At 50.5% G+C, this 24,185-nt stretch overlaps 3 protein-coding genes across 4 annotated transcripts; 1 reads left to right on the forward strand and 2 right to left on the reverse strand.

The window, feature by feature from the left end:
• Positions 1 to 28: 28 nt before the first annotated feature.
• On the reverse strand, positions 29 to 18,703 carry LOC309684873 (transmembrane prolyl 4-hydroxylase-like; the record flags this gene model as incomplete). Its single annotated transcript, XM_082500718.1, has 10 exons — positions 29 to 343; positions 1,602 to 1,725; positions 2,276 to 2,366; positions 2,797 to 2,982; positions 4,601 to 4,763; positions 6,853 to 6,949; positions 7,943 to 8,133; positions 17,475 to 17,556; positions 17,628 to 18,027; positions 18,657 to 18,703. The coding sequence occupies 10 exons, from the start codon at positions 18,701 to 18,703 to the stop codon at positions 126 to 128; spliced, it is 1,599 nt and encodes a 532-aa protein (XP_082356844.1). The 3' UTR covers positions 29 to 125.
• On the forward strand, positions 10,291 to 13,756 carry LOC309684870 (secreted frizzled-related protein 5-like; the record flags this gene model as incomplete). The annotated part of the gene is made up of 4 exons (XM_082500716.1): positions 10,291 to 10,616; positions 11,376 to 11,548; positions 12,471 to 12,560; positions 13,422 to 13,756. The coding sequence occupies 4 exons, from the start codon at positions 10,291 to 10,293 to the stop codon at positions 13,754 to 13,756; spliced, it is 924 nt and encodes a 307-aa protein (XP_082356842.1).
• A 1,751-nt stretch (positions 18,704 to 20,454) lies between the features above and the next one.
• On the reverse strand, positions 20,455 to 23,848 carry LOC309684869 (E3 ubiquitin-protein ligase ARIH2-like). Of its 2 annotated transcripts, XM_082500715.1 has the most exons (5): positions 23,710 to 23,848; positions 23,307 to 23,375; positions 22,283 to 22,366; positions 21,727 to 21,825; positions 20,455 to 21,557 (listed from the first exon to the last, which is right to left on the reverse strand). In XM_082500715.1, exons 1-4 carry the CDS (start codon positions 23,773 to 23,775, stop codon positions 21,754 to 21,756), a joined length of 291 nt encoding a protein of 96 aa, XP_082356841.1. In that variant the 5' UTR covers positions 23,776 to 23,848; the 3' UTR covers positions 20,455 to 21,557; positions 21,727 to 21,753. The 2 variants fall into 2 exon arrangements, with proteins under 2 accessions (XP_082356841.1, XP_082356840.1); XM_082500714.1 differs by having other exon boundaries at positions 20,455 to 21,825.
• Positions 23,849 to 24,185: the final 337 nt, after the last annotated feature.

Genomic DNA, 24,185 nt, shown 5'->3' on the forward strand with positions numbered 1-24,185 from the left:
CGCCGCCAGATGCACGCGGAGGCACCGCCCCTCTCGCCCCACGCTTTATTGGCGCGCCACGCGGCCACGCCCCGCCCAGCGCGGGAAAAGGCCACGTGCGCGCGGTCGGACCCGCTGCCCCGGCCCTACAGCTCCAGATGCACCCTGCTGTAAGCCTTATCCACCGTCCACTCGCCCGGGGCACCCGCCTCGGCCCCCGCGTAGCGCTCCATCTCCTGCTGGAACTGCAGTTGCCGGCGGCGGTTGGGGTCCACGTTGATCCAGTTGTTAGCAATCCACTTGGTGCCTTGGGTAACCAGGCAGCCCCCGTGCAGGGCGAAGTCGTCCAGCTCCCCCACCCAGCCTGCCGAGCAGAAAAGCCCCGTTAGGAGGCAAGGGGTGCTGCAGCACAGCCAGGCGCAGCCGGCACTGCAAGGGGCTCTCCCGCCCACAGCACCTGCTTGGATTTTAGCTCAGTGACATCTTGCAGGAGCCAGCTGCTCCTGGCACTCCTCCATCTTCGTGCTGCCCCACACTAGCACCTACAAGGAGCTCACCAGGGCAGGCTCCCCAAGTGCAAAATGCTCATTGCCTCTGTGTCTCCACTCAGCACAAGGGGCTCTCGCATTCTGCATCACAGCTGCCGTTTTCCTCGGCTCTTCCCAAAAGGGGAGGCTGGCATGGAAGGGACAGGTCCTACCACTAGAAGGCCCATAGAAGTCAGAGGCCCATAGCCATATTAGAGACTGCATTTCAGCAGTTCTAAATGACCCTCTCTTTACAGAGGTGCCATGTTTTTTCTGTGGCAGACTTGCATCAGCAGTCGCCTTCCATTCAGAAACAATTTGCTCATAAAAACACAACAGGACTCTTACAGGAGGGTGATGGTCTTGATATTATCATCCCACAGCTCAAACACTGGTCTTCTGACCTCCTCTGTGGACTTTCTAGAGATGGAAACATGAGCTGCTCCCAGAGGAGCTGGGATGCTATACTCCATCCTCCCACCACTGCTCAAAATCTGCCATCGAAACACTCTGGAGTCACGCTCACCAGCAGCCTGGAAGATTCATGTCAATCCCCCAGCCTGGCTGTCAGGGAAAACCGCGCTGTGCTTCATGAGAAAAACAGCCCCAAGGACACATTATCATCATTCTGCGGCTCAGCCATAAAGCAGGAGTCGGCCCCAAGCACAGCCATGCCTCCCTGTGCTGCAGAGCTGATGACCACGCCTTTGTCTACCTCCCCTCCCCACGCCTTTGGGCAACACCACATCAGTGAAACATTTTGAATTGCAGACCAAGTTCCAGCAGGAGTTTCAGCTCACACAGTGGGATGGGAGGCAGCTGGCGATGGCTAGTGCAGCCAACGTCTTTGTTTGCTAGCTACTCCCGTCCCCCAAAGACATCAGGAGCCCCTGACCTACTGCCTGTAAACAAAGGCCTTTCAGAGTCAGGAAGCTCCTACCCAGCTGGTGACAAGTAGGCTCCACAGTTCCCACTAGCAGGCAGCTACCACCCTTTGGCTCTCTTCTGAGCTCCCAGCCACCGCAAGAAGGCAGTGGCTGTCACCCCCTGCAGTCCTACCCCTCCCAAGAGACGAGTCTTGAAACAGGACCGTACCTTCTCCGTCTGACAGGTAGTTGTACCAGAAGACAGCAGTGCCTTGCTGAGGTTTCACTCGCAAATTGCCCTTGTCGCAGTTTTTCCGAGTATCTCGCAGGTCAATGTCATTCTGGATCAAAGACTGGCAAGAAACCACAGAGAAGGTATCACAAACAGGGCTGGAATGAAGCGCATGCACTGGGCTGCCTCTGCTACCAAGCCATCATCCTGTCCTTTGCTTGAACGCCCCACAGGGACAGCTCAAGGCTGACACTGGGCAGGGCAGGGCTTTCACAACTCACCCGGAGCAGCCAGTCTCAGCCCCCCTGGAGGTCCATGACCTGTTTCTGAGCAGCCACCCATTCCTTAACACGTTGCATGACAGGAGCACAACATACCTGCTGCCAAGACTTGGCCTGAGGAAGCCTGCCCAGACAGAAGTGAGCAGGACCCATGTTACAGCAGCAAGGCCAACAAGACCACTCCTCATGCCTCTGAGTGGGGAGAGGTGCCGCTGTGAAAGCACTGCGCCTCTTCCCTTGGCCTCAGAGGGACACAGCTTCCCCATGTTCTAGCTATGAAGGCTAACGCCCACCAACCTCACACGCCAGACCCCTTCTGCAGCCACAGCAAATACATTCAAACAGGGACTCAAAATTCCCCGAGGTAACATGTAGGCGAGATTCATTTACCATCTCTTCATACGTCCTGTTATCAGCTATAGGAAAGACTGTTTCACCTCCCCCAGTCACGTTGTTCAGGTAGAACAGCACTGTCACATACCTGCAAGACAGAGTGGGTGTCAGGGGACACAACTGGAACAGGAGGGGACACACAAGGGCTGTTCATACCCCGCCCCTCCACCATACATACAGCAGTTCCTCCAAGACATCACAAGGTATGTGATTTACATCATCAGCTTTTCTCCAAGGACAAGACCAGGACAACAAAGAAAATCCCCTCCAGCAACCATGAGGGTGTGTTCCCAGCCTCTGGTGGGGATGGCCCAGCAGCTCTGCAGAACTGCTCCACCCTCCTCACGTGGACCTCCAGGATTCACCCACCTCCCCCTTCAAACCTCTTCATGCCATCGATCTCCAGAGCTGGTTTGCGAGCCCATAACCTGAACACTGAGCCCCACATGAGGTGAGGTGCAACGTCTCTCCACAACCCTTCTCTAGTGTGTTCCAGGTTGTGCCAAGGCAGACCTTACCGGCAGGAGGTCTCAAAGGGAGCGCTTTCATTGTCGACCAGCTTGGTGTGGCTGCAGGCAGTCTCGGGGAAGACAGGGCCACTGTCCATGTGGGCATGGTAGTGCCCTCCTTGGTCGTACCGCACAACCTGGAGGGGCTCGCTGTGCTCCACAATCTCGGGGGGCAAGCGAGTCAGGCGCATTACCCTGGGGAAGAGGAGAGCAGAGCAGGTGAGGGGAAAGCACCAGCAGCCTGGTCAGCCGCCACTCCCAAGCACCAAATAAATCCAGAGAAAGATAACCCCCTTCCCCAACAGACCGGAGGGACGGATGGGCTGCAGCAAGCATATCAAGAGACAACTTGGTCCTTACAGATCTTTTGGACCATCATCATCAGCTCAGAAAGTCCTCATCAAGGTTAATAGAAAAAACCCAAAACCAAAGGGTGCATCTCCAGCAGGACTGCGCTCAGGAAGACTTTGCTTGCCCAGCAAGATCCCTTCTGTGTGTGTCCCTGGAGCCTTCATGTGCCATCTCATTGCTTCTCTGGACTCCTGCACACCACCTACAGACCTTGGGGACAGTTAGCAAAGCACAGGGTCCCTGCTGAGAGTGAAGGAGAAACTAGCTCTAGGAATATTCTTGTCACCTAACTCACCTTTCCCTGTTGCTTTTTCAGCAGCCTTCCCCCAGGGCAGAGGGGCATGGGAAGTGATCAAGGAGACCGGAGCCCTCCTGCTCTGGGATTTTTCCGCTGCTACATCTGAGATCATCCCCAAGGCAAGCAGGTACCTCTCGAGACCTGCCAAAGAACACTCAGAGCTCTGAGAATTTGGACCAGTGAAGCCCTTGGGGCAGGCACGAGCGGAACGCGGCACCCCAGCAGGATGGCAAAGCCCCCCCAGGCACCGCATGGTCCCAGGGAGGACTGTATCAGCCCTTTTCAGTGCTATGTCTTCACATCCTCCTAACAGTGGCCAACTGAAGAGCGTAAAAGCAGTATGCCGATGCCCGTGTGTGCTGGCTAGCTGGCATGGAGAAGGTGGCAGCCACAGTCTGCTCTAATCAAGGCAATATGTGATTCCATTCTCCCGCTGGAATGCACTGAAGAAAAGGAGTGGCCAACAGCCGTTTTCAAGCCTCGGGACAGATTTTACCCACCCATGTCATGGGCAAGGACCAGCACCACAAGAACAAGAGGGTCTCCAGCCAATTATCTGAAACTCACCACAGCTAAATGATTTGGCCTGCGTGCTGGGTTTCCACACTTCCCAGTACCAAATCTGAGATGAAGGGAAAGGTTAGAGGTTCTCCTGTCTGCCAAGCTGCCCTGTGCTACATGTGCTCAGAGCATTAAACTATCTCGGCTTACTTGAGATGCAGTTGTGCTTGTTAAAAAGTCAGCTCTGAACAGCTAAGACAGATTTCAGTGAAATGCATGAGTAACTAAAGCAAATGACAGTAACTACTGGCACCCAGACAGCATTGGAAACGGGCAGTTTCTCACAGTAAGATCATTTACTAATTAGAATGAATTATTTCATATAATGCCAAGTCTTCTTGGTTTTATAGGGCTGTTCCCAAAAGTGAATGGAGATGCTGAAAGGTTTGATTTTTCTTTTTCCTTTTCCACGGGACAATACAAATTTTTGTTCTAATGAAAACCTCCTCTCCCCATTCCGTGTCTGTGTTCATTGCTCTTTATACTCCAAAGACTTTCATGCAATTAGGAAGTGTGAATATCAGCAAGTCTGCCACTGCCTCTCCCAGCACAGGTGGTCCTCGTGCCTACACAAACCCAACCGCCTGGCTGCCTGGCCCGTACCTTTGCCGTATGGCTCTCATGACCTGGTGTGCCCCCTCGCCCTGGTACAGCCAGGTGTGCTGGCTGTTGCGCACCAAGTCACTCATCTTCGCTTTCTGGCTTCCCATGTACTTGTGGAAATCACGGATATTCAACTGTTTGAATTCTTCCAAGCTCAGCACACCTACGGGAAGAGAGGAAAAGCCGGCTGACTGTGGTGCAGGTAATAGTTCTTGGCATCCTGTACTTGGAGAAACCACCAGCTGAGGGCACTGCAGAAACTGCCTTCCTCAAAAAACACGTTCAGGGTCCACCACTGTGCCCACCATGGGCTGCAGGCCATACAAGAAGGATTACAGGTCCCAGCAATGCCCTCGCCTGTAGCAGAGCAGAGGGCAGACAGCAATCTGCAAAAGTGAACCATTAGCTGCCACGCAAGGTCAGAACTGGGACAGGCAAAATACCATTTTGAACTTTAAAAAGCTCCTAAAACACACAAACCAATCCATCAAAAGAGAGAAATAGCCACTACAGTTCTAACATATGCAATGCCACAGCTAAAAAGCCTGTGCTGCCTGATGCCTTGGGGCTTGTTACTTAGATATTTAGACACGTTTAAGAGCAGAGTGGGACACCTCAGACCACATTTTCTACAAGACCTTGCATGGTAAGCTGAAAAAGCCAAACCCAAACCAAGCGGTACATTCTTCTGCATTTGTGCAATTGCAAAACATGAGTGAGAAATACAACAGTATGATCTTACATAAGTAGAAGTAACAGAAAAGCGATAGGTAAAAAGTGATTTCTACTGAAACAGGTATTTCTTGTTTGCACTCAACTGGACATGCCAAGGAACGGACTTTTGCCTTTGTCAGCTTCAGAAAAATAGTAGTTTCCCCTTTCTGGAGAAGAAGGAACCCACACAGTGAGGATCACGTCCCTGGGACCAGAGCGTGCGGAGCGCTGCAGTGTGCTGCCCAGCAGCCAGCATGCATCACGGGCTGCAAGTGGAGCTTGCTCAGGCAGCAGACCCAGTGCTGCTGTGGTGCCAGCTCTGCTCCCCGGGCACACAGCACCCTCCGACAGCAGTAAGGACCAGCCACCAGGGTCAGCCTGGGACAGTTCCTCAGGTGCCAGTGGTCGTGACCAAATTATCCAGACCATTATTATTTCTAGCGTCTCCTTGTCCCCACTTCCCCTTACTCCATGCGGTTTTTGATGAGGCAGTGCCACATCCAGGTTGCGACCTGGGCTCTCGGTGTCACATACCAATCTAACAACGGAGAGAAGCAGCTCTCTGGAAGCAAGGTCCTGCCAAGATCACTTTAACAGGACCTTTCATTTGTTAATGTCCAGAACAGTGGAAAAGCCACCAAGGACTCAGTCATATGCTCCCACCACTGCCAAGAATGCCGCCAGCCCAGAGAAGCAGGGCATGGGGTGCCCTCCAGATATTTTGGCATTCAAACGGATACTGCTTCAACTCAAACCAGCTCCTCCTGGGCAGCTCTCAATGCCAGGTCACTGGAAGAGAGCGTGCAGAGCCTGTGCGTTCACTTAATTTGATTAGGAAATGAAGAGTTGCTTAATTGAGGCCACTCTAATTAGAGCAGCAGAGGTTAGAGTGCATGTCCGGACCAGCAGGAGCCCTTGGGAGACCAGGGGCAGGAAGGGCAGAAGTGGCCTCATGGAATATGGAGAGTCTGCAGCAGCAGAGAGGGGGGTCAACAACAATGGCTGACCAACAAGACCACCCTCGGCTCCGCATATCCCACCCTCCCCTGCCAGCGATGCAGCACTCCCAGACAACTGCAGAATTCTCCCTGAAAACAGGGGGAGAGCGGAGGGTGCACCTTAAAACCTGCAGCCCAGGTAACAAGAGCTACATAGTCAGAGCCAGAGCAGTCTCTCAGACCTCGGGACCAGATGCGCACCCTGAAGGTCCTGTTACATCGGGGCATGAATTAAGGCAGGTCTGACAAGGGAGAGCAAGTGCAGAGTTGTGTTCTTGTTCTGCTTCTGCCAGACCCAAGCCCAGGTGGCGGAACTAGTCTGCTGCTAGACTGGTGATGAAGGGGCAGGAATGCTGCCATGAGAGGTTTACATTGATTTCACTTTTCTGTGAAGGTCTCTAAAGCAGCATTATTTTCCTTTGAGGAATACAGCTAGAGAAACAGGCCCGGGCAGGGACCTCGCTCTTGCTCTGCCCCGCATGGCTGGGCGAGGAGTCCGGCGTGCTGAGGGCGAAGGGATTCCCATGGAGCTGCTCTTACCATTCCCATCAGGATCGGCCTTGACTGCAGTGTACATCTCCCGGATGTTTTCGGGGGTCATCCACCTGCCGTTCCCAAGCCGGGTGTGGGTCAACACCTGAAATTCAGAAATGGATCAACAGCAGGCACTGGTTTCTCATGCTAACAAACCCCTGCAGATTCCCTGCTTGAGGCCTGGCGCTCTCCTCTGCAGAGCATCGGCCAGCCAGGCGTCAGCACGTCTCTGCGGAAAGAAGATTGGAGTGGGAATCATCTGGCAGCCACACACAGTGTGTGGCTGATGCATGCTGTTATTTCCAGTTTAGGTCATGGCAAATGACTGTTGGGACTCGGTTAACGAGCCCTGAGGTGGAGGGTGCACAGCTCTTTCTCTTGAAGGGAAAGTAAAGCTATTGATGATAAAAGTGAATGCTTTTACTTGCCCAAGATAATGGCTTGGAACAAAATGCCTCCTTTCCATGTGGACAGAGATGTGCAGTATCCTGGAGAGCTCTCAGCACTGGGTTGTCACTGGCACAGTGCCCCATACTGCACAACGCTTGCTGCCCACGGGACAGTACACACCCCCAGCCCCACCTGAAACGGGAGTCTGGGGAGGGACATCCTTGAACTGCCAGCGCCTGCCCTGATGCACCCTGCCATACAGGGCAATGGTGCTGAAGAGCTGTGACGAGGTGCTCATTATCCCCCTCCAGGGTCATTAATAGGGGTGACTTTGCTGATGTCTGGTCAATTGAGCGGTCAGTCCCCACAGGCTGCACAAAACAGTGCCTACGCTACAAACTCACTTCCTCGGGATGCCCAGCAAGAGGAAACCCACAGCAGAAGGAACTTTTGACCCAACATATTACACACATCTGCCAAGGACTGCTGCTACCTCCCAATAGTATGACAATTGCTGCACATTTCCCCAGAAACTCCCATGCTGAAGGTCAGCACAAGTCTTGAGTCATAAAATTAAGCAAATACTGATCGGTATGTACTGGGGTCTGGAACTACCCAAGCACAAGAGTAATCAAGAGATCACCTGAGGAGGGGACCTGCCAGAGGGTCCCACAGCAAACCTCCCCTGGTCTGTCCTGCACTCTACCTCTTTGAGCTGCAGCTGCCCATCCTGATTGTGGTCCAGCAGATTGAAAATGTCCATCTGGCTGATTTCTATCATTTCCATGGCTTCCTCATAGTCATCCGTTGGTAGGATCTGGCTCTTCTGCAGCCCCTTCAGCTGTGCCAGATGGACGATGAGCTTGCACTCTTCCTCTGTCAGGAAGTCAGGAATTTCTGCAGCAGAAGTATGAGCAGCAACAGAGATTGAGGAACTGTTACAGTGGGACCCCGTACCGATGGCAGGCTACTCAGAAGGAAAAAAAAAGAAAAAAAAAAAAAAAAAGAGGTGGAGGGGAAATTTAGACTCTGCCTAAGTTTGGGACATTCAAACACATCCACCCTTCTACCAGAAGAGCTCTCAAAGAGCATACACCACACACCTGAGCTGCTGAAAGCGGGTATTTTTACAGCAGCAGTTCCTAAATGTTTGGATCCAGGGGTCAAGCCCTTAAACTCTCTCACAGGTACCACAATGGACAAAGGAGTGAACAAACACGTGCATATCACTGTGTATTATCACTTCAAAGGTGACATGTGGATCAGAGTCTGGGAACTGCTGCTCTACAGGAAGGGAGGGCAAAACTGTGGTGGGCAGTGGTGATGGCCAGGGTTTCAGGCTTCCTTGCTCTCACGTGGGGAGGACAGCACTTTGCACAAAACCAAACGCCTTTCAGGGGAACCTGGCACAGCACTGCTATCAAACTCAGACAGCAAGGAAACAACTTCCAAACTTATTCTCACTCATTCCTTTGACCCCTCGCTAAAAATGGTCTTCAAATGCAGTATTAAAGGGGAAGACATGGCATGTGGGCACATAACCAGGTAGCATCCCCATATCACCAGCTTTCCTTTGCAGCATGACACCAGCAGCAATCAGGCAACACCAGGATCCCAATCAAATTTAAATGCAGAGAAATCCACTGATGGCTATGAGGCTCAGAGATTTCTAGCTGCATGGTGCACTGGGCACACACTTACAAAGTGCTGGTGAGGTCCTGTTCCACAGCACAGTTACACTGTGGCCCAGCAGGTTGAGAAGATCCTTCCGTCTGATGTCTGTCACTGCTATGGGGATCTTGTCACCAGCTGCTGAGACTTTTGAAGAGGGACGGAAAAAACACCAAAGCAGGACAGGTTTAAGTGCTCCTAGGCCCAAATTCCTGCTCTCCAAATCACAGATGCCTAGAGCTCCTGCAGGTATGTGCCAAGGACACGTTACATCTCCACTGTAGCAGCAACTCTCAAAGGGGGGGAAAAAGTTAATTACTTCCATGACCTTAAATCAACCCTATCACCTCAAACTGTCAATAAGCAGCTGGCTTCTTGCTAAGCACAGACCAGAACTAGCCCTGGAGAAAATGAGATGTTCCTGGGAAGCCCCCCACACACAATGCAGCCGGCTGTATCCGTAACACCCTCTGAGGAAACAATTTCCGCCACAGGCAGCGCAGGGTCCTTGTGCCAGAGGATGCTTCAGAGCCGGAGCTTCCGCTGGCTGGTTTGAACCTCATGGCACGGCACCAGGTCCGAATGAACCATGCGCGCTGGCAAGCAACGCCCCCAGTATTTCCAGTTCCCCAAACTGGGCGACAATAAGGATGGCTTCTGGAATCTTAATTACATGCTGGAGGAAGGACAATCCTGCTCTTCAGCGGTAGTAACTGGATTTTGTAATGAAGTAAAAATTCTGTTAACCAGAAAGCACACTCTGTCATGCAGGTTGCGAGGTGAGGGGGTTTCCAGCTAAGCGCTGCCAATCCCATCTGCAAACAACCTGGCTCCACAGCTGCAATTTTGTTCCTCTCTACCCTCAGCTCTCCGAAACAGTTAACTTCTGGCTGTGAGACCATCCTATCTCTCTGCCTGCTCAACAATAGATCCAGCTAAACAAATGCCTCCTAATTGACTTTGAGCAACACTTGATTGCTTTTACAAAAAACAAAAGAGAGGAAAACATTGGGGTTTATGAAATAATGACTAATCCTGGAGCAAGAGAAAGGGGATGGGTTGGAGCACTGGTGTCAAACAGAGATTCAGTCTCGGCTGAAAGAGCCCCAAGACACATGGGCCAAGTCATTCATCCCTCCCCAACTGCCCTCATTTCCACACCTGCTGATCTAAGCCAAACCCCTGCTAAAATCCAAACAATCGGGGCCGCTGGCAAACGAAAATTGGAGCATTGTCTTCCCCATGAGGGCTCTGAAAGGGCCGCACTTAATGAGGATGGATTGACAGAGAGGTGGCTCTTAGGCTATAAAAGGAGTCCCACAGTCGGGAGCAGCTCAGTCTGAGGTGCGCTGCCCATTTGCCCGCTTCCAGCTCGCTCCGAGCATGGTCACAGCCCACCGCAGGCAACCCTCGAGGTTGGGTGGCCCATGGCTGCTGGGTCTCCTGGCGCGCCTGCTGCTCTGGGGCTCTCCAGGAGCCTGGGCAAGCTACCTGAGGAGATCCTCCAGCTGCACGCCCATTCCACACCGCATGGCCTTGTGCTACGACATTGGCTACTCCGAGATGAGGATTCCCAACCTGCTGGAGCACGAGACCATGCCAGAAGTGATCCAGCAGTCTTCCAGCTGGCTGCCCTTGCTGGCCAGGGAGTGTCACCCAGATGCTAGGATTTTCCTCTGCTCCCTCTTTGCACCAATCTGCTTGGACAGGTAAGATGTTTTTACAAGTTATTTCAGCTATAGCAAGTAACACTCTCTAAGAGCACCACTGCATTTTCTTCCCAAGAGAAAATGTGTGAAATCTCACCACAGTCCCCGAAAAGCCATGCTGCCTCTCTCGGCAAGGGGCAATTGGATTACCCAGCAGAGACCTTCCCTCTGAAAGTGAAACATGAGCATTTCATCTTGTAGGAGCAGAAACGTTATGTTCCCTCTTCTGGACTTCCCTGCTCTCCCGCCCTAGGTACCGCTGCAGTCTCCCCTGGCTGCCCCCCTCGCACACCACAGTAGCCGCTGGCACCCACCGGCTTCACCTCCCACCTCCCCTGCAGCCCCCTTCCCAGCTCCTACCCTGACCACGCAAGGGCTTCCCCAGCCCGACAGTGCCAGCATCAGAGAGAAATCCTTATTTTTGAGGTGCAGCCGTTAAAGGACAGAGGTGCTAAGGAAATCAGGAGCCTAATTAGGCATCTGTAAAGGTAAGCAGACTTTGCACAACTAGAGAAGATCCCTGGGCAGAGGAAGGGCTTCTGGCAGCAACCTGTATCGAACAGCTTCATCCCTCCCATCCTTGGAAAGCCGTTGTTTGCTTCCTGGGCATGAAGGTTCAAAAGACATCAAAGACCCCAAAATACCTCTGCTAGCACCACAGTGTGCAACACAGCCCTGCGCAGTACTGCAGTGCCAGGGCTCGACCCTCAGCCTGCCGCCAGGAGTCCAGAGGTGCTGCAATCCCTGTTCCCTCCCCAGGCTCATCTACCCCTGCCGCAGCCTGTGTGAAGCCGTCAAGAGAAGCTGTGCACCTGTCATGGCTTGTTATGGCTACCCCTGGCCCGAAATCCTGAACTGCAACAAGTTTCCTGCAGATCATGAACTGTGCATCGCAGCGGTCTCCATAGGCGAAAATTCCTCAAGCAGGAGAAGTAAGGGTTTTTTTTCCTCATATGTTTTCCCATATGTAACACTGAAAGCTCAAAAGGCCTATTTCTTCTTTGTCTCCCTAATGCTTCTGGTTTTAAGCTGTACTTTACAAAAATAATTTGGAAATCTTAATTCTGTTCTCTCTGGAAACTCCACCATGTCTAGAAAATTGGCGTAACATTGACTGCAGCTTGTTCCCCTCTCCACTGTATTCATTAGCTCCCCGGGTGCCGTCAGAGCAGGCAGGGGGAAGGAATCACTGTAAAAGCCCAACGCTCAGGCACAGCATGAGAGCTCGTGGTGTGCAGGCTCCAGGCGATGAGATGTGCTTCCAGCAGAGCTGAGGAGCTGTAGCCCTGATCTTTCAGCTGTGTCCAGGGTTTAAAAACATGCAAAAAGAAAAGTTTTGCAAGCCTTCTCTTTGAACATTAGGCAACACCACAAAGGGGCATGAGCCTCTGCAGACATGAGTTACACAAGAAAAAAAAATTTTAAGACTAAAAGACTAAATTAAACACCCAGATACTGATGAGCACTGGGGGAGATTCAAGAGCAGTTAAGGGGAGAACAGATGCCTCATTTCAGCATCACTGGGTGGAGTTTGGCCATACCAATGGCTTTACTGTTCCACCGAAACTAGGAGATCTTCATTAAGCATTTTCACTGCTGCTTTAACATGCAGCAACACACACAAGCCTAAACAAAGCACAACAAGCAGCGTCTGCCCCAGCTACAAAAAGGAGAGCTTAACATTTCTCACCCTGGCAGCCTAAGCTGTCTCTCCAGGGACTGGGTAGCTCGGGAGAAAGCACCCCTCGGAAACAGCAAGCCACCACTCGCAGATCTCAAAATTGCATTATGCCTTTTCCAGTGAAGGAAATAATTGATTTAATACAAAGGTATTAAATCAAATTTCTGTTGCAGCAGTGCCCCGAGCCAGCTGCAAGGATTGCGAGCTTGAGGAGGCCAGCACTGCCAGGGAGATCCTGGAAAACCTCTGCGCCAATGATTTTGGTGAGTAACCCCCTCCTCCTCTCACCTGCTGCAGTTCCCTCCAGCAGCCAAGTAGTGGCATGGGCAGAAAATGGCTTTGCCATAACAAAATGACGTGGAGGAACTGCAGTTTTTACAGCAGATCACAGAGATTTTCAGGTCCCAACTTACTGGTTACGTAGCAAGAGTGCCCAGCTCCAGGCAGCACGGAAGGTGAAGACCTGCTTTATTTCTGTGGGCTCTGATTGGGGTTGGTCTGTGGCTGCTACATACAAGCACTACTCTGTCTTTCCCTCAGAGACCAACATTTCAATTGATGTCCTAACAACATTTAGCAAACTCCACGTTAGCTATTTCAAAGTTCAATACCATTGTTCTAGTAATGTGACTCTCCCTCCCCCAGACAAGCAGGTGGGGTGGCAGCACTGGCTCTCCTCAATCCGCTGGCCAGGAAGCTTTCAAGATACTGTCCTGAATTCAGGCACACTACCTTCATGGGAAAAAAAAAGGTTAAAAATCCTGGGCTGCTGGCAGTCATGTCTCCTGAAATCCCAGCTCAGAGAAAAGTCAAGTAATTTGCACAAGACCAGGACTCAGATGCATCCACTTGCTCGCACTCGTTTCCTCAGGGTTTCTGCCTGTGCAGTGGTGCTGATACGCCTTTGCCACTCTCATGAGAAAAGCGGAGTGAGAAGGTTGTTCAGTACTGGAAACTAAACTCAAATGAGAACTTCCACAAATTCACTGCAATTACAAGAGCTTGAATGGATGTGTCACCACATTACAGAAACAGCAAGAAAGCCTTAAATTGTCTGTGTGTTTAAGTAGGTAAGAGCTATGAGAAGTAAGCAGAACTAACAGCTCTTTTTCCAACCCCTGCAGTAGTGAAAATCCGAATCTTGAGGAAGAACATGACCACCACCATCTCAGACTTTGACCTGGACCCCTCCAGGGTGGAGGTCCTGAAGCACGGCCCGCTCCTCAGAACTGAAATCCCCGCCAGGCTCCAGCAGTGGCTGGACATAGACGCTACCTGCGTCCACAACATCATGAGAGGCACTCATGCGGGGGTCTTCGTTGTAAGCGGCGAAGTACAGAGTGACAAAGTGGTGGTGAACAAGGCCTACGCCTGGCAGAAGAAGAACAGGAACCTGCACCAGGCGGTGCGGAGGTGGAAACATCACCGCTGCCCTGAACAGGCTGGCCGGAAGGTCTGAAAAATCTCAATTCCAACAATAAGAAACTGCTCCCGTCCCTATGGCTAGAAAATGCCTTTCCCTGGCAGTTGGTGTTTTGGAGATGTACAGTCAATATTTTTAGGTGATTCAAAGCAGTCATAGTCCAAACATAAGGCCTCATTACAGATTCCTGTTTTACTGACACAGAGCTTAAGGATGCAGATTTAACATATTCCTCTTGCAAGGCTCTGCAGATCCGGGACTTGCGATGGATGGCTTTGTGTCAGATCCAACGTCACAATAAAACTGAATGGAACTCTGCAGGCGAGCACAAACTAGAAGAGACCTGTAGTAACAGGTCCTTCTGGTTCTCATCATCGAAACTGATAGCCATTTCAGCTTCATTATTTGACCCTGATGCTGTCCAAATGCCTGCCTGCTTTCTGTCCAGAGAGATTACGCAGATGTCTTCCTGACTGCTAAGAGATGCTTTTTTATGTAGTGGAGCAAATACTTAACTTTTGAACACTCTGAGGTAAATTAAGGGGGAGAGGAACCCACCCAGGCAATGCCCGGTCCCTTAAAAAATGAACGCTAAACTCTGCTCTTGAGCAGTCACTCAGGCTATCCCTTCAGCTTGCTGCGCTAAGAGTTGATGAGCATCCAGGCAGGTAAAAGGAAACAGCCGTTCTCGAGCAGGAAAGGCACAGAGCGAAGACACCTGAGGATTTCTGCATAACAGGGGAAAAAACATTTTTTAACATCAGAAATTCAGTTTGGATCAGAAGATTCTGGTAACTGGGGAACTAACAAAGATAGCACAAGAGCCTTGAGAAAGAGCAGAGCAGGAGTGGGACATCAGTCGGTTAAACCTCTGCTTTGGTGTGCAACAGCAGCTTTGCCTGGGACTCAGAGGTGAGTCCCAACCACAACACAGCAGGAGATAATTGCGGTTCTGATATGGGGGAAGAAACTTTACACATCTGTCTGGCCCTCGCCCTGCACACAAGAGAGAAGGTTGCAAAACAGTCTCACCAAATTCTCTGCAGCTCACTCTCTCACCCAAGTAGGGACCTTAATTCCCTCTGGGGTAAACAGCTATAGCTCTACACTCCAGACCACAGAGCAGAAACCAGGAAATCCCCAAATGAGAAAACTAGTCAGATTTCTACTGCCTAACAAAGCACTGTCTGTGGAAAGTTTCCTATGCGGGATTCAACTTGGGGTTGAAATAAGGGGAAAAACAGCTTTTGGGAGAAACATGCTCAGCCTCGCTCATGATGCCTGCAGTTTTGCTTGTGGAGAAAGCTACCCAGTTTGATGGAGACACATTGCCTCCCTGTGCTCGTAAAGCATACCAACAACCCATGCATGATGAGATCTCCTCTTCGGATTCAGCATGGGCTGAGACGAGCACTCAGATGCTCACACCGAAATTCAGCTGCGCCCTGACATTTACGCAGTGATTACTTCTGTTCCCTGAGGCTCAGAAGAAAAACACAGCGAGATTTCCTATTTTTATTCCTCCCTGCTGCCTTGTCTTGCAAACTGCCACCCAATCCACAGAATCTGCTGCCAGGTGGTCCCTGCAGTGGCAGTATCTTCTGAACAGACTGCATTTGGAAAACACAACAGAACACATAAAAGCTCTGAAGGTTGAAAAGGCTTTGTCTGATATTTGTTTTCCATTAATAGGATTATTTGATTACCAGTGTTTCCTAACTAAAAAGTGCACAGATGGTCTGACTTACAAGCTTTAGAAATGACGTCTCGTAGCCAGAGGAGGGGGGGGGGGCGGAAATAGGGCAGGGACTTTTTCAGAGCTCCACAGAATACGCTTGGGTCCAATGCAGATGACTTACCCACATTTAAAAAAAAACAAACCGCAAGTTCCCCTACGGTGCCCAGTGCCATGCTCCAAAGCACAGAGCTCGCATTAAATCATTCACGAGCCGTCTGCTGCTGTAGTCCCACTACAGCCTGCTCTGCTGAAAGCACAGATCCCAGACCAGCTACTTATTTCCTTAAATTGGCTCTCGCATGCCGCAACACTTTGTGTTAAGTAAAATCACCAGAAATTCAAGAGTCCTTTGCTAGCAACTTCTGGGTTTGTAACACAACCAAGTTAACTACATACTTCTGCTAATTTAAACAACAGAGATGCAGTAAATTAGGTTTTTTAAACCAGTTGAGATTGGTACTGTTTGCATAGATAGAGAAGTCTCTGGAAGTCTTTTCAAGTCAGAGCTGGCTCCTGGCAGGTTCATCAGGGAGATAAGAGCCGTCTAGCGACTTGCAGTTTCTAAATAAGGGACCCCCTATCAGAGGACAAAGGAGAACAGACTCGCGTGGCATCTCAAATGATGAATGTCCATTGGTGTCCCTCGATACCATCCTCAGGGAGCAAAGCTTCCCTCAGAACCCATGGAGCTGCTGGAGCAACAAGTTAAAAGTCATGGGATTAGTGCTGCCAGGACCAACCTGCCTTTTCTCAACTTCAGCACCTTCCTTGCAGGCCTTTTACTTAAGCAGTACCAGCATGGCAGAGAAGGTGGAAACAGTTTTCCTGAGTGAAAATCAGAGCAATTGCCCCAGACCGTGGTTCTGGTAATGACGTCAGCTTTGTCAATGCTGTGGGATATCAGTTCCAGGTTGGTTCCTGTTTACTGAATGTCAGACAGAAATCCACCCAGAAATTTGCAAACCATGAATACCGCATATGTAGAAATGACAGAAGACCTTTGTATATTTCTTCCAGATACTTATTACATTAAAGGAGTTTAATAAGAAACCTATCTGATTTATTGGCAGACTTTCAGTACGTATAATCTACTTGGAATCAGAAAAAAACTCTTATATTATTGAGAAAGCATCTAATGAAGGCTCTCAATGCTATCTTTTCAGACACAACAGGTTGTCTCTGACTTTGCAGTAGCAGGAATTTTGTAATCATCTGTCCCAAAAAATTAATTTATATATTCTCAATGGATTTCCAGAACACAGAGTTCAATTAATGAGACTTTACACGTCACAGCAAAAATCACAGAAAGGTAAAGAAGGCTTTAAAATATCTGAAAGATGGATGTCATGTAGTTGGGTAGCAGAGAAGCCAGAAATAAAGGTAAATCTAGACCAGGACACAAAATGGTGGAAGACATGAAGTCCATCAATTCTGTTATTTGTTTCCTCAGCACTGAAGCACCAACACTAAATTGCTTTATCATCATTTATTAACAAAAGTTTGGGCATCTCTTGTCCCTTCCTAATACTGAGCAGATTCTTCGAGGTCCTCTTCAGTGATCTTCTGTCTATTCAGAGTATTTTAAAGAGAATCTGAAAAACCTGTAAAGGTTAATCTTCCAAATTCTTCTAAACAGGCCATCCAAAACAAGTAACCTCTGCGAATACTGTACCAAAATACCTTAAACAAAATCACACGCAGCCCCAAGGAAAAGCGGCACAGGGAGGAGAAGCGAACAGGCGAGAAATCGTTTTCCCCCGAGCGGGTGTAAGAGAGCGGCGGGTGTGAGACAGACACTCACAACCCCCGCCCCGGCCGTTGTCAGACGATGCCCCCCACCCCCCACCGTTAGGGCAGCAGAAACCTCACGGACCTGCCTGCTGGGACCCACGGGCACGGCTCCCACAGCCCCGGCACCGGGTGACGGCCCAGCCGCGGGGGAGGCGCCGAGCCGCCTGCCCGGGGGCCGGTGCCTGGAGGATGCCGGGGTGGGGGGTCGGCGGGGCCGGTACTCACCGAAGAGGAGCGGCTTGAGGCTGAGGGTGCGCACGGCGTGGGCCCTGCCGGGCACCAGCTCCACCCGCTGCGTGTGGCCCACCTGCGGGGAGAGCAGCGGTGAGCGGCGGCGCGGCCCCGGCCCCGGCCCCAGCACCCCCGGCGCGGCCTTGCCTTGATGCCTTCGAGACGCGGGAGGGCGCGGGCGGGGGGCGGCGGCGGCGGCGGCGGCGGGGCGGCGGCGGGCGGCTCACCGGCCTCGCCGGCGCTGAGGTGGACGAAGAGCAGCAGCCCCAGCACGTTGAGGACGTAGAGGTGGGCGAAGACCATGAGGACAAGGAAGTAGGGCCGCGAGCAGACGGGCCGCGGGCGGCCCCCCGGCGGGCCGGGCAGCGGGGGACCCTCCGACCGCGCCGCCGCCGCCGCCGCCATCGCGCCCCCGGCCCGCCAGGCCTCGCGCGTCACCCCGGCAACGGCCCGGCGTGCTGCGTCACCGCGCCGCGGGGGGCGGGACCAGGTTCTCTGGCCCTCCCCTCCCCCGCCCTTCCCAAATTCCCCAAAAGAGCCGGGACACCTCCGAAGTTAGAAAGTCACAATTTATTTCAAAGAAACCAAGGGCACACCTCTGGCAAACCGTCTCCCGGGCGGTTCCCACCGCCCCCGCCCCTCTCCAGTGCCGGCGAAGAGAAGCGAGGGGCGGCAGGGGCTTTGTGACACCCCCTCCGGCCCTCTCGGGGGGACACCGCAGCCCCCCGAGCGAGGAAAGGAATTCCCAGAACAAGTGCCTCATTTAAAAATAAAGGGTTTTTTTTGTTTGTTTGTTTGCTTTTTTTTTTTTATTTTTCCTTTTCACTCGCTTAAAAAGTCTAAAATTGAGAGTGCAAGACTATAGTACAGAAACGTCCTGCCGCCCCGGTCCCCGGGCGGGCACAACGCCTTCGCCGGGGCGCAGAGCAGCAGTCATGCAGTTTACAACATCAGTAGAAAATTTTTTGTTACAGTCTGGGAAGCCCGAGGACTGTTAGAGATGAGGCAGCCAATGCACTAACAAAAGCGAAGCTGAAATTAAAAAAGAAAATAAAAGAATATTGGACGCAAGGCTGGAGAGGTGTCGGGTGGGCACAGGAACTGGAAAAAAAAAAAAAAAAGAGAGAGCAAACATTCCGCACCTGTAGCAGTGATGCACCAAAGGGCACACTGTACCTCAGCATTAGCGGCTCTTGAGCTGCGCTCTGTGCACCTATGATCATGTCGCCTTGCTGACTCAAACAGCGCCCTGTGCCTATTGGAGGGGGAAAAAACCCTGGCCTTGTCTTTTGGCATCCAGAGCTCCGGTTTCCTTCCCGGCACCTGCCTCTCCAGCAGCTCAATCACTTTACACGAAGACCCAACCGTCCCTGCGCTCTGCGGGTTTCATCCGTGAGCCTACAACATTCTGTACGACACCGATACGGAAGTCACCCTGCCCGGGCTGCAAAAGCCAGGCAGTCCTGCTGTTTTCGCAGAGTACAGAAATAGGATCGGTGTGTGCAAACCAGGACTTTCACCACCGTCAGAAAGGGTGTTTTGTTTTCTTTTAAAATAAATAGAACTGCTGACAAAGCTCTAGTTTCAGAAAATTTGAAAGAATTAGGGGGTGCACTGTGCAATACGTATTACTGTTCCTCAGCCAAGCAGCTCAGCAGTCTGGTTGGTACATTAGGCTGCAGCTCCATGGTCTAGGTTGCCTACAAACAAGGATTCATAGCAAAGCATGTTGTGGGGGCACGGGAGAGGGAGGGAAGGACAGCGAGACAAAACCCCATTCTCATCTAGCTCGAAGCCAGACAACTATGTGACAGAAGTGAGAGCTCTTCGGGATTAGGAAACTCCACATACCTGTTCTGCAGAGAGATTAGGTGTTACACTAGTTACATTTAGACAACAAGAACACCAGCTTTGATCCTAATTAGTACTTTGCACATTACGTTTTTAAAGAACAGTTTAAACATTGGTTCTACGCACTGAAAACTGCTGGGTGTTGGGCAAGCCTTCCCCCACACCATCCCTTCCCCCGGAGCCAGCATGCCCAGACTCCAACAATCACTTGGGAAGGGGAGAGGAAGGGACTGACCTCTAGAATATATCACGAGGAGGGCACAGAGGCTGCTGCTGGAGCAGAGGAGGGAATGAACTCAGGAGACAGTGGCTGGAGCAAGGATGTATCTACCCTATAGCTCCAGCCTGGAGGGGAGCCAGAACAGGACAGAGCAGGAACAGGAGGAGCCATGGTTACGGAGCAGCAAGCAGCAATGCTCCCAAAAAAACAGGGGCTCCCTGCCCCTGCCCCACTCCCTGGCTCCAGCCACCTCTCTGCAACCCTCCTCTACCCTCACACGCTTCTGTTGTAACCTCCACTCCACTGCCAGCAGTTCCCCAGCAGTGTGTTCCCCCGTTCCCTGTGGGTACATCCCACACCAGGGAAGGGAGAGAGGGAGAAAAGGCCTCTCAGTTTGAAAATTTCTTCTGTGTACAACAAGCACGGCCACAGGATTAGCTCATATGACAGCTACTCCTCTTTAAAACTGATTCATCGCGTTAAAATCCATCTGCCCAATTATATGTGCTGTAAATACTTGGCTCACGAGCATCAGGTACATGAAAAAGGCTCCAACAGCAGTTAGCTTATTCTGACATGCAGGAATTTAGCACTTCCCCCCCCCCTCCCCCCCCCCTTCCAGTTTAGCCTTTGTCAAGTGACATTATACTGGAGCAATAGAGTATACAGGGATGCATCAAAGGCAACACTTCCACATACAGCATGGAAGAGAATCCCATGAATTCCCTGCAGAGGTTCCTCAAATCAGAGACTCCCGATCCACCTTACTGGCTGCAAACGCGTTCCTGGTGCAGGTGACGTACATGCCTGTGAAATCTTAACATGTGGCCTGCTTCCTGTAGCACACAGGCAAGCATCACCATTTAAGTAACCTTTTTCGTGTTAACCCCTACTAAGATGAACTAGGTTTTCATATTTTTATTTTAGTGTATGTTTTACATTAGAAAAAAGAATGTTAATAAAAAAGCTCCACATGCTCCTAACAATCAATTTTCTGATAAGTCCCCACCAGTATCAATACTAATATACAAATAAATTAATTTTGCTAGTTAATTTTCTGCCTGGTTTGGTGCAGGCTCTGCATAAGCAGCGCACCTGTATTCAAGTGCCCGTCCACATTGCCAACATGTGCCAGGGAGTGTGTTGTACACGATCTTTCTTCCTCACAACGTAGTGGTGTTTAGTCTCACCTTGATGAATGGGATCAAATTTTCTCAGCCATGTTACCCAGCAGGCACAAATAATCTTTACCAGGCTGCATGGCACTGTTATAACATGGATTGTTTCACTCTGCAAAAGCCTCAAGCCTTGATTAACAACTGTATGCTACTATTCCCTCATCACTCACTTTGGCAATACAACACCCTCCCCACAAAAACAAGTAAAGCAAAAATCTACATGGAAGACCTAAAATTCATCAAATGCAGAATCTGACCTGACTCAAGGCATATCCCCCAGTATTAACTGGGTCTCTCCCCTACAATTCCTCTGTTTGCTTTTGTTTGTGTAGCAGGATTTTGCACAGCTGATTTACTAGAAAAGAGATATCACATGTAATCATACCAAATCACGGCCACTGCTGGTCCTGTCGGGTCAGACACAGCAGCAGCCACTGTTAACACCAGCCACTCTCCTCCTGCAATGCCAATGCTACAATGCCCTGGTTAAAGGAGCATCGGGAAATCTAGCCGAGATATTTTGTAACCTCCTTCAGTGCCTAGGAGGTTTTTTGGGTCAGAGGAAGGGAGAGGGAGAGGGGGAAAAGCCCATTAAATTTACAAGCAGATTAAGGAAAAACACTCCACTGCCAATTTATTTTTAAAAAGGGTTGTGTGTTATTCTAAGGTTTGTCTGTATAATTGTACAACCGTTGAAAATTACATAAATTGTAATGATCTAATACTATTAACAGCCATTCAGAGAAAAACTCCCTCCCCTTCTGAAACCATCAAGGGCAGGAGGGAAATGTCCCACGAAATATGCCAATCTGAACTCTGGCATCTAGCCTGGCAGAAACAGAAACAGAAAGATAAGAGAACAAACTGGACTAAGATGTGGTGTTTGCATGTGTCTGACTTGCAAGGGGAGGGGTGGCTTTGTCCTTGGCCATGTTCTCCCAGAGGCAGTGCCTGCTTATCCCAGTGAAGCTGCCATCACTTCACTTGCTGCTCTCACCCCTGCACTTTGTCACTTCCTCCTCTCTTATGTGTCATGGAAGTCTTTCAGCAGGGTCCTCCGTCTCTGCTCTGCTATGTGCATCTGATTCTCTAAGTCCTGGTAAAACAGAAGGTGGAAACTGTTAGCATGAGCTCCCCAGAGAAGAGCTCATTTTCTTTAGGGAGAGACTAAGCTCCAGTCTGAGAAGCAGCAACTTCACATGCACTCTGGATCACAAGACTGCAGATCCTTTTCCTTTTGACATGGGTTCTCTCTGCAGCTATCTGGCTCCTGCTCTGTCTAAAAAGCTATACACTTAAGGAATCTGCTCTTCACCAGAGGGCTACACGCAGCTTCCTCCAGAGCTCTGTTGGTCCTGTTCAGTTTGCAGGACTCATTGCAGCCCCCCCTCCTCTCCCATAAGGCAGTGAGCACTCCAACATCCATGGGCTAAAGGTGAGATTCTGGATCTAGCTTCTCAGCACCCTCACTTGACTGCCTTAGTGCTCCTGCAGAAGCGTTAAGCCCAACAAACAAAATCTGGCCAGCAGGCTCAAGCAAGCAGAACACTCACCCCTCTGTCATAGCTGTCTGCTCGCTCCACCTTCCACGAGAGATTTTCAATTTCAGCTTCCAGCTGGGCCTGCTGGTACTCAAACTGCAAAGAGCAAAGTTTGAGACAGCAACAAGAAACTTGTTTAGCGGAGCAGTTTCATATCACACACTACACTTGAGGAGCAGACAAATGTGTTCTGCTGACAGCTGTGCTGTCAGAGCAGGTTTGTGCCCCCTCCTTCAGCTACACAGCGTCACCCCTTCCAGGAGTTTCTTGTGTAAGTACACACTCCCCAACCTGCATCGCTCAAAATTAACCCGGTCAGCCTAAAAACACTGCAAGTGACAAATATCTCCTAACTCAGCTCATTTTGCCATAAACAGGTCAGGAAATGCTCTCGTAAGCAGATCTGCAAGCAAAGCAGAGGGATCATTAACCACTGCTGGGAGCAGTAACTTGTTCCACTGGCACAGTCGAACCCAGAAGAGAACATCTGTCCACAACCTCAGAGAACACATATGATGCTATGGGAAGAGATTGGATAACAGGTTTTGCTGGACAACTGAGTCAAAGAAACAACCTCTTCAGTTAATCCAGGGCTATTTTTGGACATGTTCAGCCCATGGGATGCTCCAAGCCAGCAAGGAACTTACAGCAGGAATATAAAGCAAAGCTACACCCTGATTCAGGGCTGGAAAAGTTATCCTCCAGCAGCTCTTCATGTGAAATATGGCCCACAGCACTGTGATAAGTCTTACCAAGGAACAAACGCACACTTCCAGCCTCAAAACATTCTGGATAAATTGCTTGTTAGTGAAAGTGCACTGCTGCCCTGGGAAAATAACGTAATGTATCAGAGGACTGAGCTGCCGCACAACTCGAAGTGAAGAGGAAAGGTGCAAACCCACCTATTATTTGTCCTGTCCTTACCTCAAATTCAGGACTAATATTTCAGACACTGCCAAGCTCTGGAATTCAGCCCAGCACACTGCCAGCTACACCCCAAAAAGCTATCAGCAAAAAAAGAGCAAAAACATCTTACCAGTTTCTTTCTGGGACCGGACTCCATGTAGTAGGCATAAGGATATGTGTACTGCAGGGTGTAACGACACTGTTGGGGAGTGGGAGGAAGACAGAGAAAAGAAGGACAAGAGTCAGCAGAGTCACATCTGTGTGACCACTACAGGCTAAGCAGCTACCTTCTGACAAGGACGGCCAGACACTTCATGGTGGAATTTCCTACACCTTCCTTGGAAGAACTTGTGCAGTTCAAGTATAACTTAACAGAGGTCACTTCCAGATGATTTTTGGCTAGTTCACGTCCTAGACGAGAGGTACCATCCCACATACTCACAACCCTTAAAAACCCTTCCTCACTTGGTGTTGTCAATTTAGCATTCTGGTGTGCATTCTGTTCTCCGTGCCAAACAGCCACAACTACCCACCTTTGCAAGTAGTTTTGCAGCATTTTGTAGGTATTGCCAGTCTATCCATGTTCCCAAGTTGTTCATAACTCTTTCTTGGATTTTTTCCTGGATTCGTTGGTACGTCTGTGCCTCCAGCTGTAAGCTTTTATTGTGATTCTCCCACTGCAAGGGGTGGGGGTGGGGAAATGGGGAAAGAAAAAATGTCATGAGACCAGAATCCTGCTGCTGTAAAAGCACAAGCTCTAGCAAGCAGAAATTGAAGTGGGGCAGGAGTCCAGCAAGGCAAGACATGCTGTGGGAAAGAACAGCAATGCAGCACCTCCAGTAGCAAGTGGCGGAGGCTGTATACAACAGACTGACAGCAGCAATAAGCAGGGAGCAAACCCAGCTCTTCCGAGTGGGAATGCCCCGTGGTTCAACAATGACCTTGTGTCTAATAAGAAATGGAAAGTAACGGTGATTCCTCTACTTAAAGGATTTCTATAGAAAGGTCA

This window comes from Vanellus vanellus, assembly GCF_965231255.1.
Source record: "Vanellus vanellus genome assembly, contig: HAP1_SCAFFOLD_977, whole genome shotgun sequence".
Lineage (NCBI taxonomy): Eukaryota > Metazoa > Chordata > Aves > Charadriiformes > Charadriidae > Vanellus > Vanellus vanellus.

What these genes read in the sequence shown, in the direction of transcription:
- LOC309684869 (XM_082500715.1), bottom strand. Translation starts at nt 23,775, where the DNA reads ATGAACAACTTGGGAACATGGATAGACTGGCAATACCTACAAAATGCT. An exon ending in CTGCAAAACTACTTGCAAAG is followed by an intron (nt 23,376 to 23,709) that starts GTGGGTAGTTGT and finishes ACTCCCCAACAG; the next exon opens with TGTCGTTACACCCTGCAGTA. An exon ending in CAGACAGCTATGACAGAGGG is followed by an intron (nt 21,826 to 22,282) that starts GTGAGTGTTCTG and finishes CTGTTTTACCAG; the next exon opens with GACTTAGAGAATCAGATGCA.